Source organism: Hylobates moloch, unplaced genomic scaffold (assembly GCF_009828535.3).
Source record: "Hylobates moloch isolate HMO894 unplaced genomic scaffold, HMol_V3 SCAFFOLD_18, whole genome shotgun sequence".
Lineage (NCBI taxonomy): Eukaryota > Metazoa > Chordata > Mammalia > Primates > Hylobatidae > Hylobates > Hylobates moloch.
Genome location: NW_026652293.1, coordinates 12,150,452 through 12,167,145, shown reverse-complemented (window position 1 = coordinate 12,167,145; position 16,694 = coordinate 12,150,452). Strand labels below are relative to the sequence as shown.

General features: G+C 52.8%; 1 protein-coding gene across 4 annotated transcripts in view; it reads left to right on the top strand.

Moving 5' to 3' along the window:
• Positions 1-16,694, top strand: part of NAV1 (neuron navigator 1) — a 283,952-nt gene that overhangs the window by 98,052 nt on the left and 169,206 nt on the right. For 3 of the 4 annotated variants that reach the window (XM_032136971.2, XM_058430891.1, XM_058430890.1), the window contains one exon: positions 11,748-12,539. The exons of the other annotated variant lie outside the window; for it this stretch is intronic. In XM_032136971.2, the coding sequence (XP_031992862.1) occupies positions 11,748-12,539 (792 nt within the window). The remainder of the gene's footprint in view (positions 1-11,747; positions 12,540-16,694) is intronic. 4 annotated transcript variants of the gene reach the window in all.

Here is a 16,694-nt window from a genome sequence, read left to right as displayed (position 1 = left end):
TTCAGCTCCTCCTAGGAAATCTCGACCCCTTGTTTAGTTCTCCGTGTGTCTATGAGCCATGGAAAGGTTCTGGGAAAAAGGACACTTAAGGAGAGGTGGCCTGGTTGACAGGAATCTCTCCAGCTCAGACTACTCCATACAACTTTAGAGGTTGTTATCCAGGGAGCTATGGAGCAGTTACAAATTTCAGCTGTGGGAGGCGGAACTATTTGCTAAACTTCCACCACCGCTGCTCCCTACTTCTCTGGCCAATCCAGTAAGCCTCACCTCAAGTGCAGCTCTGAAGATCTGGCCCCTCAGATCTTTGCCCCACGCCTGGGCAAAGATTGGCCAGCCCTCCTTATAACTCTGAACTATGGTCTCCCTGGGAAGGCCCAGGGCAGACAGAGAGCCTACAGAGCGGGGCTTTATCTCAAGAAGTGCTGGCTCCACGCCAGTCTCGGCCAAGGCTGAAGTCTCCCTCCAGCACCACTGAATGGGCAGAAACTGGAACACACCATCCCATGCCCCCCCAAACCCCTTTGTAAGAGGATTAGGGTCCCCTGGTGAGAGACTTCCCTCCCCACTATAAGGCTGCGGGCAGGCTTACACAGAAGGAACTCTGGAGAGAGGCAGTTGAAGAGAGTGAGGTGACACAGACACAATAGCCAGAGAGATTAAGTGCTGAGAATTACCCCAGCCACAATATTCATCCTTTAAAAGGGCGGAAGGAATAAAAAACCTGCCTTCCTGGGTGGTGGGAGTCCCAGGCTTCAGAGGGAGCTGAAGATAATTAAAGGTCAGGACTTAGGAAGGGTCAGTAAGTGTGGGGTCATCCACGTCAGACCAGATGAGCCCAGGGAGGAGGGGAGAGCAGAGAAATGCTCAGTTGTCCCTTCTCTCAAGAAAATCCTTCCAGGAGAAGGAAATGAGAGTGTCCTGTGGTATGAATGATTGAGGTCAGATAAATAAGAGAACTTCCTGGCAGGAGGAAAGCTCAGCCCCAGTGGAAGTGGAAGGAAAGCAGCCTGAGGTTCATATAAACACTGGCACAGTCCAGGGGCAAAAGCTGACCTCATGAGCTCAGCGCATCCTTCCTGCTGAAGAATCTGAGGTTGCATGCAGGCAGGAGGGAGCACAGAGGTGGCAAGCCCCTTGTGATGACATCAGGCCCCGTGAAAGGCAACGTTCTCATCATGGCATTGGAACTCCCACCCATCACACCAATGAATACTCTTAACATTTGCAGAGCGATTTTTATATGCCAAGTAATTGCCAGTGATTATTCTATTAAAATTCATTGAAATATGAGTCCATGGCATTCCTCTGTTAGGTTTAATGCCTCATTCAAAAACCTAACAAAACTCTAATAAAGCACAGAAGTGCCAACTGAGAAAATGAGTGCAGCCACAAAATGGGAATATCTGTCTCTCTGGGGTAGTAAGAAGGCCAGGTTTCTTTAAACCATCTGTCCCAGCTGGTTCAGACTAAGATGGGTAAAAGCTTCTCATTCCTTTTGCAGTTGTCTTTACTTTTTTAGAGTCAAGAATCTCTTTAAGAATTTGACTGATATTATAATATATCCCCCCAGATAAATGGACATATTCACAGTATTTGGCTTATGTTTGATGGCTGGTACCGTGGACCCCCAGAATCCAGTCTGTGAACGTAGATTAAGAAGTTCTGTTCTAGAGTAGCGATGTCATCACAGTGTTGACAGTCACCACAGGTTTGGGCCCTTGTGCTTTTCCTCATCAGGTTTTTGGGTTTGTGTGGCCCACAGTGAATTAAGAGGATTTATTGCAGAGTAAGATTATCTCCAAGGTCCCTCTTAGTGTTGTGATTTAATGACCTTAAAACAACCAATTATTCATGGACAGGTCAAATTCAACTCTAGATTTGCCCATCCCGAAGGACACATGCTCACACAAGGAGTTTGCTTGTCCCCATCCAACACGTGGGCACAGCCACAGGCACACACCCTACCCTCTCCTTCCTTTGCCTGCCTGGAGTTCTCCCTCACAGGCCTGCAGCTGCCATGACACCTGATCTGGGTGGGTCATGGTCTAAGGGCGATGTACCTAGGTGGTGCAGAGCTCTGCTGAGGCCCAGTGTGCAATATCCACCCCAGTGGTGTGTATGGGACAGTTGCCATGGCAACATACAGGAAAAGCACATGTGGGAAACATCTGGACTTCTTATCCTGGGCTCTTTATTAGCCTGAGGAGCACAGGGATCTGATTTTAAACGAGTACAGTTTCAGACAGAGTACCCTAGATTAGGTGTTCTTCTGCCTTTCCCTACTAGAAGCCCCTGAGCAGAGGGAGCAGAGATTCTCTAACTCCTCCCCCCACCCAATTTCTTAGATGACCAGCTGTATATATTCTCTTAAGGCCACATAGCAAATCAAGAAGACAACCCAGAACCCCCAAGACTTGAGATTAGGGAAGTCCTCAGAAGATCCTGACTTGTTGGGACTGTCAGGTCCACTGAAAGTGACCAAGACCCCAGGACATAGGTCATGGGGCTGAGCTATGAAGCGACTGGTGTTGCTACAGACCACCAGCGCTGTCTGAAGGATTCTCCTCTGCCACATTCTCACTCCCAGGACTGTGTGGGGCAGTCTTAATGTGACTGCAGTCCTAGACTCATGCAGACTTCAGGTGCAGCAGGTGTCTGGGTTACAGGAGCTCCTCAGCAGGACAGGCAGGAGAGTCAGGGCCCTCCTTCCCATTCTTCACTCCCCTTTCTAATACCCAGTCCCCCTTTCTCTGCCAGGGTCCCAGACTTTCCGGCTGTTGAGTTCTGTATGTCTTGGAATCACATGCAGTTATTATATTAAGCAAGTCTCTAGAAATAGCTGCATGGTAATAGCATGAAGTTATGGGAAGATGTGGAACACACACGGACATATATTCAAATTCTGATTCCACCAGCGGCCTGCTGTGTGGTCTTGGGCAAGTATATGTCTCTGTAAAATGAAGATAACGATGGCCCCTGCTTCAAAGGCTTTATGAAATGATGAACATTACATGTCTAAGAGGGTCCCTGGCAATAGGAGGTGCTTAGTAACTGTAAGATCCCCTGTCCTTCAGTTCAGCAAGCATCAGTGAGCCCTTACTAACTAACCTATGTAGGGCACTTACAATTCAGCTGGCAGGAGAGGATATCTCCCTGGGATATAAGTAGGCAGAATGTGGGTACCCAGCCCCTGACTATAATCAGTGGGTAGGAAAGGCAGAGCAGTGTGCGATGGGGTAGTCAGAGAAGGCCTCCTGGAGGAGGTGGCTCTGAAGCTGGGCCTTGAGGGGAGAATTGGATTTGAATTCATATAACAGAAGGCATTCAGGAAAAGGGCAGAGCAAAGCAAAGGTGCAGGGGTGGGGTCAGGCCTGGAGCAGGGGCATTTAGAGGAAAGCATTAGAGGGCAAGGTTGTCAGCAGGTGAAGCCAGAGTGGGGAAGGGCTTGAGTACTGCGTGTTGGCCAGCACTGGCCTCTGAGGCAGCCAGATAGCAGAGGCCAGGGGACTGTCCTTCCCTGGGAGGCCAGTGAGGTCATCAGTTCAGAGATATGCTTCTCTGCAGGAGATCATGGAGTTCTGGCTTTAAAAGAAGGAAGGTCTCAATGCTTGGAGATCTGGACCCCACTCCCCAAGGAGAGGAAGGAGAAACCCCGTGCCTTGTTGTGCACTGCCAGGGCTCCTCTGCTGAGAAATCAGTCACCAGAACTCGAAGTCCCGTGTTCTAGCCTGGGGGCCGGGACACTTGGGAGAAGCAACAGCCCAGCCCTGAGTCAGACCTCCCTAGCCCCTGACTTTCTAGCTGAGAAACCCTTGGCTGAAGGAGGGGCCAGTTTTTTGGATTCCAGCCCCTCCCCTCCCCTCCCAGGTCTGGAACAGGCCCTCCCAGGAGCCTTCAACCAGTTTCCACTCCCTCCAGGGCTACACAGCTCCAAGAACCCTGCCTCTGAAGGGAGAGCCTGTGCCCCGTCCCCGTCCCAGCTTGGGAGGCCCCAGCCTCCAGCTGGGGACATGGGCTCCAGGCTCTAATCTTGTTTACTTGTGTGACTAGAGGTGACTTGTTTTCCTTCTAAGGGACCTCATTTCTGCCCTGGTCCTTTCACACGACAGGCAGGCTCATCCCTGCTCTAACCTTGCCCTGTTGGCGTAGAAATTTGTGTCCAGGCAGCTGTGAGCTCCAAGGAATGTGAGTTGTAGCTTAGAATTTCTCGGCATTTCCACCCTTCTGGAAGCTCCCCCAAGACGGTTGAGCTAGAGGGCAGACCGAGGCCCATGACCTCTGGCTCCACTCCCAGCCTCTAGTTTTCTCTGCCTCATTTTCCCCAATAGACCGGAAGACAATAAATCTCTCTCTGGAGCCCACACACCTGATCTGCAGCCCAGAGGAAAAATCCCCAACCACTGAACTCAGGGAGTCTTCTGGGGCCAGAGAGGGTGAGCCGGGGACCTGCAGTGTCCACAGAAATATCTCAACTACCAATGCCCTGGAGAAGCAAAGGCAGTGGCTGGGCTAATGGACCAATCTAGGAAGGCTTCCTGGATGAGGTCCTGGAGGTGTGAGCCACTCAGAGCATCCATATTCGACCGCTGTGTCTAGTGTCTCCTTTTTTTTCAGGAGGTGGGAGTGGGGGATGGGGCTGAAGTCCCAGCTGGGATTACTGCCTGGGCTGTGAGGATACCTTGCCCACTTTTCCCCCTGTCTCCCGGAGGTGTGGTGAAACTCTCCCCATGCCTCTGGGCAGAGCAGAGATTTAGGGGCAGAAGAGGGTCTCAGCCCTGAATGCCCCAAGGTCATTCCTCTGGAGAACTGGAGCTTCCTTCAAAGGAGCAAGGCAAGGGTCCACTGGCCTCACTCTGGCCCAGGGCTTCAGGGAAGGGAGAAAAGATGCTGCTGGGCCACCATCCCAGAAGCTTGGCTTCCATTCCACACACCAGCTGCACTGTGTCTTGCCATGGGGTATTAAGAGGTCACTGCTGTTTACAGTTCCCTACACATCTGTTCCGAGTCACGCATTCATTCATTTAATCAATCGTCATTCACCAAATATTTTTGAGAGCCCACTATGTGCACAGAGCTGAGATGGGTTTTGAGAAAAAGTTCCACCGAAGATGAATCCTTGGGAAACACCAATGGGTGAATGACGAATGACAGCCCTGAACATTAGGAAATGATTAAAGTGGCTGCAGTGAACTGCGTGGGGAGAGTCAGGGAAGGCAGCCTAGAGGAGGCGGATTTGGCCTCAAGAGGGGCCAGGGAGAAGAAAGGACTCTAATTCTACCTCCAAAACCAGCTTCTCCTGAAGCCTTCCCATTTTGCTTGATGGCGACTCCAATCTTAGAGCTGTCCAGGTCCAAATCCTTGGGGGACATTCTTGGTTCCTCTCTTTCCCACACACCCACATTTGGCCAATAGCAAATTCTAACAGCTTCAAAATATATGCAGAGCCTAACCACTTCTCACTACCACTACAGTCACCGCCCAGTTCCAAGCCACCATCATCTCTCACTTGGGTGACTGCAACTGCTTCTGCCCTTGAGCCCAGCAATTTGCTCCCCAAACAGCAGCCAAAGTGGCCTTTTCAGGAGGGAAGCCAGGTCATGTCACTCTCTGCTCCCAGCCTACCAAGGCTCCCATCTCACTGGGAGTAAAGTTTTGGGTTGCTTAAGAAGTCCCATGTTTTGGGTGCTCAAAAAGTCCCTGCTGATAGCTGGAATGACATGAGGGAATGACATGGTGGAGAAAAGGACAAAAAGAAGTGGGGAGCAATGGCTACAGGGCTTTCCACAAAGGCAGGGGTGTTGGCATCTGCTGGGGAGGTGATGAGGAGACCTCATGGTAGGCATCTAAGCAGAGAAAACGTATAGAAAATGCTTGTCACTCAGTTGGGCAGTGACAACTCCATGCTGGTCCAGAGTGAGTGGGCTAGGCTTGAAGAGCCATGTGGCTGGGTTCCTAGCCCTTGCTCTCCAGATCCTGACTATGGTCCCAGAAATCAAGAAAAACCTCCCCTGGTCTGCCCTTAACCCTGGAGGAAGCCAAGTATGGGCTCATGTGCCCCCTTCTCCCTCCCGCAGATCTCCCCTTCTCCCAAGGTCTCCCTTCCTTCCCTTCCTTCCTTCCTTCCTTCCTTCCCTCCCTCCTTTCTCTTTCTTTTTCTTCCCTTCCTTCCTTCCTTCCCTCCCTCCCTCCTTTCTTTCTTTCTTTTTCTTCCCTTCCTTCCTTCCTGTCTTTCTTTTTCTCTTTCTTCCTTTCCTTCTTTCTCTTTCTTTCTCTTCCTTCCTTCCTTCCTCCTTCCTTCCCTTCCTTCTCTTCCTTTCCTTCCCTTTTCTTTCTCTTTCTTTCTTTCCTTCCTCCCTCCCTCTCTTTCTTTCTTCCCTTCCTTCCCTTCCTTCCTTCCTTTCTTCCTTTCATTCTTAGATGGAGTCTTGGTCTGTCGCCCAGGCTGGAGTGCAGTGGTGCGATCTCGGCTCACTGCAGCCTGCTGGGTTCACGCCATTCTCCTGCTTCAGCCTCCCAAGTAGCTGAGACTACAGGTGCCCACCACCACACCCAGTTAATTTTTTTTTTTTTTTTTTAATAGAGACGGGGTTTCATCGTGTTAGCCAGGATGGTCTCAATCTCCTGACCTCGTGATCCACCCGCCTCGGCCTCCCAAAGTGCTGGGATTACAGGCGTGAGCCACTGCACCCGGCCTCTTTCTTTCTCGCACCCGGCCTCTCTTTCTTTCTTTCTTTCTTTCTTTCTTTCTTTCTTTCTTTCTTTCTTCCTTCCTTCCTTCCTTCCTTTTCTTCCCTCCCTTCCCTTTCTTCCTCTTTCTTTCCTTCCTTCTCTTTCTTTCTTCCTTCCTTCCTCCTTCCTTACCTTCCTTCTCTTCCTTCCCTTCCTTCCCTTCTTTCTCTTTCCTTCCTTCTTTCCTTCCGTCCTCCCTCCTTCCTTCCTTCCCTCCCTTTCTTTCTTTCTTCCCTTCCTTCTCTCTCTTCTTTCTTTCTTTCTTTCTTTTTTCTTTCCTTCTTTCTTTCTTCTTTTTCCTTTCCCTTCCCTTCCCTTCCCTCCTTCCTTCTTTCTCTTTTTTTCTTCTTTTTTTTTTGAGACAGGGTCTCACTCTGTGGCACAGTAGTGCAATCTCAGCTCACCGCAACCTCCGCCTCCCAGGCTTAAGTGATTCTCCTCCCAAGTAGCTGGAATTACAGGCACGTGCCACTATCGCCCAGCTAATTTTTGTATTTTTAATAGGAACAGGGTTCCACCATGTTGGCCAGGCTAGTCTCGAACTCCTGACCTCAAAAGATCCACCCGCCTCAGCCTCCCAAAGTGCTGGGATTACAGGCGTGAGCCACCATGCCAGGCCCCAAGGTCACCTTTCAAGGTCAATGAGCTGGGGACAGCCTGGCCCACCTTCCTACCCTCTCCTCTCTTTGGCTCTCCCTGACCCCCAGTTCTCCTAACACAGTCCCAACTGACAGATTCCCCAGACCCCCCACAGACACCTGGGTTACATCCGTTTCTAATCACAGGGGTGTGAGAATGTGAAATCACACAGCATGCGTCTCCTTGGCTGTATGCCTACATCTTCATTCCTCAAATTGCTTTAAGTTATCTGTCAACAGATGTGGTCAAATCACTCATCCTATCGCCATTCCAGAAACTACCAATGACTTTGGAAAGAGAGAAGTGGGGTGATGAGCTGGTCTTTGAGGCGCTGGGGATTGGGGACTTTCATGTTCCAAACCAGCCTCTTTCTGCACCTCCCCTTTAGAAACTTGGTTACTGACATCACCAGCACCCCCTGCCTGCCCAGCCAGGCCTCTCCCTCATCACATAACCTCTTCGTTGATCATTGATGGTAGGATCTGTCTTCAGAGGACAATTTGAAGCCTGTCATTCTAGAGAAGGGGTAGATGGCCGAGTGGGAGGGGCTCAGGGCTGGGTTTGGAGGTAATGTGACAGGGCATGTCCTTCTCTTTTTAGGAATCACTCGAGGAACTATTCTGTATATATTGGTTTTATCGACTGATGTTGGAATGGCTGTTGCCACGGCAGCAGAGCGCTCCCACTGCAGTAGAGGATAGTGGGAAACTCATGGGATGTGAAAAGAATCAAAAAAGAGCCAGATAGAGGGAGAGGTCACATTAGGGAGTGTCAGAAACTTCCTGGATGCCAAGATGGCTATTTAAAGGGACCACCACCTGGCCATAGCAAGACCCTTTAAAGAATGACAGTGCACAGAGACTGGCATTCAAGGGGATTGGCACTGAATTAACCCATGAGATGTGCATAGAAGGCGTCTTCCATTTTATAAACTGACAGGTGACATTTCATGCAGGACGGAGTGTGGAGCACTAGGTTTAGATGGTAGGGAGGAGGCTTCTCTTATTGACAACACTTTTTTCTCTTCTCAAAAGAAGCAGAATTTCAGGAGCCGTTTATTGAAGGAAGGGAAAGGACTTGGGATTTGGGGAATAGGATATCCCATGAGAGCGTGAGACAAGGTACAGAGGAACAAAGAGGAATAAAGACAGGGGGAAGGGACCAGGCCAAAACACCAGATCAAATGAGAGAGCAAGATAACCAGGAAGGAAGGAAGGAAGATCTGGCCCTGGGGAGGGGGCATAAGGTGACAAGCAAATGCAAGTGGACAGAGCAACAAGTGGAATCGTGTTTTGTAGCAGTTCTGAAGAATTTGAGAGGGACTAACCTACAGACATGGGTGTCAGAGATAAGGGACCAAATTAAACCACGGGAGAGGGCACCAGGTTTTGCTTACAGCAGAATACACTGGGTGGAATGTGTCACAGTGAAAATAAGCTTTCTCAGCCAGGATGGTAGCCAGTGAATTTCCCTTTGTCTGCTAAGGAGAAGATGAATTTGCATGCAGAAAGAGGATATAGAGACAGCAAGTAAGAACAACTGTAACCTGGTAAGTCAGAAAATAGGTGTTGTCGGATTCTCAAATTGCTATTTTTAGGAAAGGTGTGGTTCTCATGTGATTGAATTAGGGGCATCTTGTATAAATTAGAGAATGACCAATGAGTAAGGATGAGGACTGTAGAAGTGATGGCTTGTGACTTCATTACAAGTACCTGAAGGATGGGGTAGGAAGGGCATGGTCATGCTTACTCAAAGATTTGGCACCAAAGATGGGGCTTGATCCCTTGCTTGAGCTGGGACCTCATGTTTGGACATAAGCATGGGTACTTCGTGTGTGCCCAGAAAAGAAAGTCCCATGATTGGCCTCATCCTTTGGGCACTCTCTGTGCCTTCGCCAAGTTCTGGCACGATACCTCTCACATTCCTTTAACCAGTTCTTCACTGCTTGTCATTTCCTATCTGGAACCACGAACCCTGGTTCCACCCCTGAGTTTCCTAATGCTAGACATAAGCCTCTGAAGCCAATCTGCATTGTGCATTGCAGATGGTACAGAATCCTCTTGTAAACCTTTGTACCAACTCCTGTCCTCCACTCCTCTTGTTATTCTTATAACTGGAATATATACACCCATGTCTGTCTACCTGAGATGAATGTGTTGATGTGTGTGACATTGCTTTTTTCACAGGGACAGGATTATTATTTTCCCAAGTCTTGTATTGTCTACCTTGTATTCCCTGCCAGACAGGAAATACAAGAGTCCAGAGTTCCTCGAGGACAGAATTGCCACCTTTTTTCTGTGTCTCCAAGACAGCCAAGAGTCCATGCTTCTTACCAAACACTTCTCTGCTTGAGAACTCTATATTCTCAGTGCCACTTACCTTTCTGCTATGATACCTGTCATGGCAGATTTTATGGCAGCTCAATCTGGAAGGCAGAGAGTCCTGAGATAACACCAGAACCCAAGAGTCATGCAGGGTGCAGACCCAGCGTACAGTGCTCAGGCCTCCAAATCCATTTAACCAACAGAGTTGCAACACCTGCTCCATGCAAGGTGCTGAGTGACACAGTTCTATACCCAGAGAGATCCTGTGCTGGCGGGGAGACAGAGACACAAATACATTTCACACCAGGCAGCAGGTGATGATTAGTGTTAGGAGAGTGTGTGAACCATGAGACTCACACACAGAATTCTTCAGATTCTAGGAGAAAGGGAGGAAAGGAGCTAGAGAGATGCAGGTTGGGTTTGGGGTGGGGAGATAATCTGATGGTTAAACATTCTGGCAAAAAGTGCTTAGGGCTTTATAATCCCTAGAGTGTGGTTCCATCTGGGCCTACCCCTCCTGGAGCAAGCTTTGCTTTCAGAGAATTCCCCTCCACTTTCTCCTGAGAGCCTTTTGCTCAGGCAACCTGGCCATGACTTGGGAGGCCATTCGAGGATGGGCAGTGTCCCCTCTACTGAGGTACAGTCCTAGGCAAACTGCAGACTACTCCATCTGGCTCTTGTTCCCCCTCCACCTCATGCCTGTTCCCTGGGTCCAGTTAGGAGGAAAGGAAGAAGGGCTTGGGAAACATCTTTTAAAAGCACTGTGCTGCTCTGCTTAACTCTGGCAGGTAAGGGACCCAGTGCAAAGCCTCCTCTTGATTCCCTAGGTTTGACACAGGCCTTTACGGTTCCAAAGCCCTTCTACCTGTGAAGCTGGTATTCTAATCACTATAAAAGAAAACAGAACCAGAGGGTTTCAATGACTTTGACAAGGTCATTGATGTTGTTAATTGGAATAGAAACCCAGTCTCCTGATCTCAAGAGTTACTCCTTCCCCTACAAAGCCCTCAGGCCCATCCGCAGCCAACCCTAGGCCCCTTCTCTCCAAACCACCGGTGTCCTACCCCCATCCCCTACCTCCTGGGCTCAGGAGGGCAACCTTGAGCCTCAGAGACTGAAGTAGGGCGGGACTGGGAGTTTCCTGGGGGAAAACCAAAGACGGTTTGGGGTTGGGGGAGGGGAACGAGCACCCTGGATATCATTCCTCCACCCCTCTCCCGACATCTCTCCCAGGCCCACGGGCCCACTTTCCCTCCCGCATTCTGAGCCGCCCTCCCTCCGTCTCTTTTACCTGCACCTCCACACCTCCTCAACAGATCTTTATCCTGGACACAGCAGGGGGTCACCCGTGCCCTCCGAGAATCCAAGAACCCGCCCCGCTTCTACGCGGAAAGCTGGGAGAAAAACTGGTCCGATCCTTTATCTCCCCCCTACCGCCCACTCATCCGCCCCCGCAGCTCCGCTCGCAGATACCTCCCCCTCCCGAGCCAGAAATAGACACACTATCTCTCCCCCACCTCCCTCCCCGTGCGCACACTCGCTCCCCTCCTCCTGTTTGCTCCCCGCCTTCCCCTTCCCTCCTTCCTCTGCTCGGAGCTGCAGCCTGCAGCGTCGACTCGGGCTGGCTGGCTGGCTGGCTGAGTGTGGCCGGGGCGCTGCCCGGCAGTGCGGTGTCCACGGGACTGACAGGCAGGCAGGCCGCGGGCTGAGATCCCGACACCAAAGCACCGCTGGGCGCCGGAGGAGCCGCTGGGCTTCCATCCTTCCTTTGACTGATTTTTAAATTTTAATTTGTATTTTCCCCGCCGCCCCGCCCCTTTTCCTCCGACCCCGCCCTATCGCTCCCCGGCTTCCCTGCTCTTTCCTTTTTCCTGGCTTCCTTCCCCCCGTTTCTTTCCCCCGCGCCCTCGGCTTGCCTCCCTCCCTCCTCCCTCGCTCCCTCCCCCTTCCTCTCTCCTTCTTCCTCGGTTTCTTCCGTCCTCTCTCTCCCCCTCCTCCTCCCCCGCCTCCTCCTCCTGCGCTCCCGCCCCCTGCCCCCTCCCCCCGTGCCTGCAGACGCGCGGATCGTCCATGCGCTCCTCGCGGGCAGAATGCTGGGCAGCAGCGTCAAGAGCGTGCAGCCCGAGGTGGAGCTGAGCAGCGGCGGCGGCGACGAGGGCGCGGACGAGCCGCGGGGCGCCGGCAGGAAGGCGGCGGCGGCGGACGGCAGAGGCATGCTGCCCAAGCGCGCCAAGGCGCCCGGCGGCGGCGGCGGCATGGCCAAGGCCAGCGCGGCTGAGCTGAAGGTCTTCAAGTCCGGCAGCGTGGACAGCCGTGTCCCCGGCGGGCCGCCCGCCTCCAACCTGCGCAAGCAGAAGTCACTCACCAACCTCTCTTTTCTCACGGACTCCGAGAAAAAGCTGCAGCTTTATGAGCCCGAATGGAGCGACGATATGGCCAAGGCACCCAAAGGCTTAGGCAAGGTGGGGTCCAAGGGCCGTGAAGCTCCGCTGATGTCCAAGACGCTGTCCAAGTCGGAGCACTCGCTCTTCCAGGCCAAGGGCAGCCCGGCGGGCGGCGCCAAGACCCCCCTGGCTCCGCTCGCGCCCAGCCTGGGAAAGCCGAGCCGGATCCCTCGAGGACCCTATGCGGAGGTCAAGCCGCTCAGCAAGGCGCCTGAAGCGGCCGTGAGCGAAGATGGCAAATCGGACGACGAGCTGCTCTCCAGCAAGGCCAAGGCGCAAAAGAGCTCTGGGCCCGTCCCCTCAGCCAAGGGCCAGGAGGAGCGCGCCTTCCTCAAGGTGGACCCCGAGCTGGTGGTGACCGTGCTGGGAGACCTGGAGCAGCTGCTCTTCAGCCAGATGCTGGGTAAGTCCTGCCGCCCCGCCCCGCCCCGCCCCTGGCTTTCTCCTAACCAGCTGCTGGGGAAGGTGTGGGGAAAGCGAAGCCCCCTCCCCTTGCGCCTTCCCGGAGGGCCCTCCTGTTCACGATCAGGCTGTGATGGGCATTGCGCCCAGATGTGCTGAGCTGGCCCACCTCCAGATGCGCATGGCTCAAGTGTACCTTCTTAAAGACATTACAGGCGGGAACCCGGGCTCGACTCTGGCCTGCCCGAGGTGAGGCTGGACAATGGGGTGGGGGTGGGGGTGGGGGGGGTCACAGGCTCTCAGGAATAGAGCCAGAATCCCAATATGGCAAAACCTGGGACTGGTGGAAACCTCCGTTGTGGCGTGGCCTGCGCTTGACAGGAGCATCCCGCATTGCAAGGGGAGCGTCCAGAGAGAGCCCGGATCTAGAGGACAGATGTGGGAGAGCAGATGTGAGGGCTGATTGGCCCCGGAACACAGCTGAGGCTCCACTTCCTCTGTGGATCCCGAGTGGGAGCGCAAGTCGGATTTCCCCGCGGTGTGAGGATTCTGGCTAAGAGAAGCGTCTAGGGCCGGGGGCGGGCGGGCTGCCAGCTGCGCGCATCTGGGCGCATGTCCTATACCTCAGCCCCGGCTCTGGCCCCAACCCCTACACCCGCAGGTCTTTTAGGGCGTGTGGAAAGCTCTGGGCTTTAGCGCCGAGACTCCCGTTTGACCGGGAAACCTTTGCCCTGTGGCTAATGGAAGCCGAGCAGGCGGGAAGGGAGGAACAAAGCTTGCTCGAGTGGAGGAAGCGCGCAGAGCCGTTCCATTGTTCTCCGTGCCTGAAGAATCTATGCAAAAAAACCCGAAGCGGGCCCCGGAACTGCTCTTTCTCTCCCCAGAGAGCCCCTGCCCTCAGAGAGGAATAGAGCTGGGATGTGCCGGACGCCAGGCGGCCATGCTTCGGGAACTGGCACGGCACTGTTGGGGCCACGGAACAAGGACGGCGGGGCCTGGAGCCCAGGCGAGCTGCTTTGGCTGCGCGGACTTGTTGCGGTGGCTGGGACGTGGGTCCTCCGGCGCCGAGGGACCCGAGCTTCCTGGGTACCCGGCAGGCTGCCCGCCCGCTGGGGGCTGGGAAGGGGCGTGCCAATGCGCGTGTGAAGGGGCGGGGCCGAGTGACGGGCTTGGCGGGTGGGGAACAGGCAAGAGCTCGCCGGGCGGCCCTGGAGAATGCGAAGCCTGAGGAGACCGGTTCGGCCTGCCGCAGTCTTCCTAGGGACCCTCGACTCCTGTGTGGGCTAGGATGAGGGTCCTCTGACAGGGGCAAGGATTTGGCCGTTTGGAGAACCGATCCTCACGCAGGAGGCCGCAAATGGGCTTTGCAGAGGCAATCAGGAGACTGGACAAGGGCAAAAGAAGAGCAGCCTTTTCCCCTGGGAGCCCCTCCTGAAGGTGGGGTTGGCTGGGTGGATGCAGAAGCTGACCAGGCAGCCTCACTCTGCAAAGGAAATGTGCCACTTGGTCCTCAGTGTGGGGCTGAGCCTGTCAATGGCCCTGCCCCAGTGAATGGGGCAAGAGAGACAATAAGGGAAAAAATTAATAAATTTTTGGCAGGCACCAAGGAGGGATATGGACAAAATGCAACTGGCCCATGTGACAGAGAGCCCTGCTGAGGGACTGAAAGGAGGGTGAGAGAGGAAGGGACCGTGTGTGTGTGTGTGTGTGTGTGTGTGTGTGTGTGTGTGTCAGACTGAGAGAGGGACTTGGCGAGGGAGGGCAAGGGAGTATCGGGGCACAGAATAGCAGAAGGCACAGAACCCTTTTCAAGGTCAAGGCTTTACTTGTTGGGGATGACTTAGCTGGTCTGGGTGCTCTCCAGCCTGGAAGCCCTCACACTGTGGCAGAAGCTGACTGCCCATTGAAGTCGTCTTAGTTGCTCCTCAAGAGGAGCCAAACAGTCCTGAGCTGGCTAGGGAGGTGGGAGGAGGGGCAGGAGTGGGGAGGAGGGCAGGTGCAGGGAGGGTGGGAGAGGAGAAGCTGAGCTGTGGTCCCTTATTCCTGCTCAGCAGTTGTCACTTCTCAAAGTACACTGACACTTTCAGCAACGTTGGAAGTGCGGAGAGAACACCTCCACTTCCCAGTTGGGGAAATGCAGAGTCAAAAGCATTGAGGGCCTTAAAGGCATCTGAGTTCATGGTGGAAGGGAGATTCCACATTGATCTCCTGAGGCCTAAGTTGCAGCTCTTCCTAGGAGACCTGATAGAGGAAGAGTCAGCGGGCAGAGGGACCTGCCCAAGGCTGTGTCTACTGGGCATGGGCCATCAGAGCTGCCTTGATGACCCCACAGAGGGCTGAGGGGCTTAGCTCTCTGGGGTGGGGAGAGAAGTGTGGAAAGTCCCACACCTGCCTGTCTCCAGCTGAGAGGACCCAAAGTTGGGAGGTGGGGAGTTGGTTCAGGCTGTAGCAAGGCAGAGCCTGGTGTCAAAGGGTGGTGGGGAGGAAAGGAGGGGAGCTGGTGACCTCCAGACTAAGCTTTTCTCTGTGTGATGGGTGGAGGGCAGACTGCCTGGGGGAGGGGTAGAGGGAGAGGAACTACAGAGGGAATCCGTCATCCAGAGCCAATGAAGGTGGTGTTCAGGTATCAGACAGGCCCTCAGTGTAGAGCAGGGTGGCCTCTGGGGAGAAGAATCGTGCCTTGATGTTTCAGGATTGTGATTGAAGACACTGGGCATTTGTCTCCACCTCAGTGGGGCTCAGTGTTCAGTTATGTTCACTCCATAGTACCATCCTAGATCCAAGAGGCTGCCAAGAATCAATTTCTGAGGCGGAAAGAGGGGGTGGGAGTGAGGCAGCTTCAAGTCAGAGCCTTTCTGTAATAAAAGGGAAGGATTGAAATCTGATCATCCCCTTCCCAGAAATCAGCCGGGGTCCCAGATGGTCTAGGCAGGCTCCCTGTCCTTTTGCTAACCTTGGAAGCTGCCAAATAACTAGGGCCCCACTGGGGAACCCTAGAAACTTGGAAGACTGAGGGGTGAGTACCAAGGGCAAATGGGCTAATTCCAGGAATTAGATGCCTCTGGACCCTGGCCCAATATTCACATCAGGCATGGCTCCGGAAGAAAGGCCACCAGGCCCTTGGCCTGGGTCTGGGGGCTAAGCTGGAGGCTGCATTCCTGAGTTCTCTGTGTAGAAGTCCTAAGCTCTGTGACCCCCTCTGGGACTGAGTTTCCTCATTTGTGAGTGGAAGAGACACTCCCATGGCTCATCCTTACCCCCTAGGGATGGAAAGGGGGTGTAGATTAAGGTGATCAGACCTGGAAAATGTCCCAAGTAGCTTAAAGAGAGCCTGTATTAATACAGAGCAGTAAAATACAGATGCACCTCAATTTATGATGGGGTTATGTCCCGTTAAGCCCATTGTAAGTTGAAAATATTTAAGTCAAAAATGCACTGAATACACCTCACGTACTGAACGTCATAGCTCAGCCTAGCCTACCTTAAACGTGCTCAGAACACTTATATTAGCCTACAGTTAAGCAAAATCATCTACTTAAGCCTATTTCATAATAAAGTTGCATATCTCATGGAATTTATTGAATACTGTACTAAAAGTGAAAAACAGAATGGTTGTATGGGTACTAGAAGTATAGTTTCTACCAAATGTATTACTTTCATGTGATCATAATGCCAAAAAAGCAGAAGCCGAACAATCACAAGTCGGGGGCTGTCTGTACTATAGTAACACCCCAAATCTTCCTACCTCATCTTCCCTGGACCTGAGGATCTCAAAGCAAAACCAGTCTTTTGACACTCCACGTGTTCATGTTCCCTCCTTCTGTCCTCCAGGAAAAGGGGGCAAAGTGAGACAGCTAAGACTGCCCAAGGTCAGGGCATAAAAGAACCCAGGAACCTGGACTTCCTAGTCCCTCTTCGTCTCGAAGGTGTCTGGACCCACACAAGAGGTTGTCATGACAACAGCTAGGCCCTCTGAAGCACAGGCCAAGTAGAAATGAGGAAGAAAGGCAGGAAGCTATTCATTTCTAAGCCAGTTGATTGATGTGAATTTTTTGGGGGGGAGGAGCAGTGCAAGGGGGTTGCTCCAGTGAATGTGCTCTGGGATGCTTCGTGTAGCAGGGGAAAGAAATGTGTTCACAAATACTTCATTTTCCTT